Raw genomic sequence first — 2,267 nt, 5'->3', positions numbered from 1 at the left:
CAACGATTTCTTGGCTCCCACGGCTCGTGCCGACAATTATCCATACGGCATTGACTTCCCGACTCATATGGCCACCGGCCGATTCTCCAATGGCCTTAACATCGCCGATATAATCAGTAAGTCCTCTCCTCGTTTGCTTCTTCTCCAAGAAAACCCTTTCACTAAAACCCTAGTTTTGATGAATATACGTACAGGGTTATCCTTGTCTTGTGCAAATAATTCGTTTGAATTTTGACAGGGGGAATCATTTAAATTTAAATCATAACAAAACATATAAAGCATACGGATAATTTTTTTTTAATGTTATATGTATACATATATAATATTTTTACATATGCAGGTGAGTATATAGGTCAACCGGCGCCATTGCCGTACCTAAGCCCCTTTCTCAAGAAGCATAAGCTCCTCATCGGCGCCAACTTCGCCTCCGCCGGTATCGGGATCCTCAACGACACCGGAATCCAATTCGTAAGCTTTCTGATGGTTTTCTACAATATGTATCTTTCTAGAATTTAAAACTTCAATTATCACGATTTAGAGAAAAAAAAACATATTTAATACAATAAAAAACTTTTACAACTGAATCGAACGTCAAAAAAGTATTCACTAAATTTCGTTGCCGAATACAAACAATATTTTAGGTTCAAGTATTCACTGATTTTTCTTTCCCGGTCTTATAAAAAAAAAAAATCTTTCCCAGCATATAATACAGAGTCAAGGGCACTTTCGTCATTTATAATTGCCTCGTCCTACCTTGAAATGACAAAACCACCCTTCACTTATGCGGGGCATTTGCGTAATTATGCAGATAAACATCATTCGGATCACGAAGCAACTAGAGTACTTCGAGCAGTACCAAAGGCGAGTGAGCGCTATGATCGGAGAGGCTCAGACGCGGCAGCTCGTGAACGGAGCTCTGGTCCTAATAACACTCGGCGGCAACGACTTCGTCAACAACTACTACTTGGTCCCTTTCTCCCTCAGATCTCGCCAATTCGCTCTCCCTGACTACGTGGTTTATCTCGTCTCCGAATACCGCAAAGTTTTACGGGTAAATACATCAAAACTATATCACGACTCTGATTCATATCCGAGTCTTGACAAAAATATCCGAAAATCAGGTATCTATGAATATCTGTCATATCTGCATTGACAAAAATATCCGAGTTTTGTTACCGGAAACCAAAGATCGAAAACGGATATTAAAATCGAAAAGTCAGATATACTCTTGTATGAGTTCGGGTATTCTTAAAAATACAGGTTTTCCGACCATGCTAAGGATTGATTATTAAATCTTTTTTTTTTTAAAGATTCGGTACTTGTAAATTCACCCCAATATTTCCATGCTCTCTTTGGTTTTCCACAAAACTTTAAAGTTTTTCAACATTTGCCCCTTAAGTGTTTGGGTTATTCTGTTTTGCCCTAATTGTACATGTTTTTGTCTGAAATCGACTAATTGGGATATGCCCATATTTCCAGCGAAATTCAAGCCACCGTTTTTTGTGGTCTAATAACTGTTTTATGGTAATAGGATTGTTAAAATTTTATAAATATGCAGAAACTGTACGATTTGGGAGCTAGACGTGTCCTGGTGACGGGCACGGGGCCGATGGGATGCGTCCCGGCCGAGCTGGCACAGCGCAGCCGCGACGGCGAGTGTGCGGTGGAGCAGCGGCGGCGAGCCGCGTCATTGTTCAATCCACGGCTCGCCCAAATGATCAATGACCTCAACGGCGAGGTAGGATCGTCGGTCTTCATTGCAGCTAATACTCAGCGAATGCACATGGATTTCATCAGCGACCCCCAAGCCTATGGTAATAACATTTTCTTGTCAAAAATATATTTTTTTTATTGATAAACATAATAAATATGCACTATATTTTGGAGCTAAATGAGGGTTGTTCATGGATTTCTTTTCTTTTTGTTTTTTGTTAAGGATTTGTGACATCGAAGATAGCATGTTGCGGCCAGGGACCGTACAACGGGATAGGGCTGTGCACACCGGCATCGAACCTGTGTCCGAACAGAGATCTCTACGCCTTTTGGGACCCTTTCCACCCTTCCGAGAAAGCAAATCGGATCATTGCTCGTCAGATTCTCACTGGCTCCCCTCAGTATATGCACCCTATGAACCTAAGCTCCATCCTCACCCTTGATTCCATGACCTAATCCTCCGAATCGAACGGTTCTGTTGCTCTGCGTGTGTGTGTGTGTGTGTGTGTTTTTGTCAGTGAATCTGAGAGATTACGTGTCTCTTAGTTATGAGT

General features: G+C 41.4%; 1 protein-coding gene across 2 annotated transcripts in view; it reads left to right on the top strand.

The window, feature by feature from the left end:
- The window catches only part of LOC104807076 (GDSL esterase/lipase At5g33370-like), a 3,374-nt gene extending 1,138 nt beyond the window's left edge, over nucleotides 1-2,236 (top strand). The window contains exons 1-5 of one of the 2 annotated variants that reach the window (XM_010532191.2): nucleotides 12-116; nucleotides 341-468; nucleotides 809-1,051; nucleotides 1,559-1,814; nucleotides 1,937-2,235. In XM_010532191.2, the coding sequence (XP_010530493.1) occupies nucleotides 68-116; nucleotides 341-468; nucleotides 809-1,051; nucleotides 1,559-1,814; nucleotides 1,937-2,169 (909 nt within the window). In that variant the 5' untranslated portion in view covers nucleotides 12-67 and the 3' untranslated portion in view covers nucleotides 2,170-2,235. Of the gene's footprint in view, nucleotides 1-11; nucleotides 117-340; nucleotides 469-808; nucleotides 1,052-1,558; nucleotides 1,815-1,936 lie in introns of those variants that run through there. The other variant, XM_010532190.2, reaches the window with a different exon arrangement.
- The last annotated feature ends 31 nt before the right edge of the window (nucleotides 2,237-2,267 follow it).

Source organism: Tarenaya hassleriana, unplaced genomic scaffold, assembly GCF_000463585.1.
Source record: "Tarenaya hassleriana unplaced genomic scaffold, ASM46358v1 Cleome1219, whole genome shotgun sequence".
NCBI classification, from domain to species: domain Eukaryota; kingdom Viridiplantae; phylum Streptophyta; class Magnoliopsida; order Brassicales; family Cleomaceae; genus Tarenaya; species Tarenaya hassleriana.
This window is presented reverse-complemented; position numbering and strand designations above follow the sequence as displayed.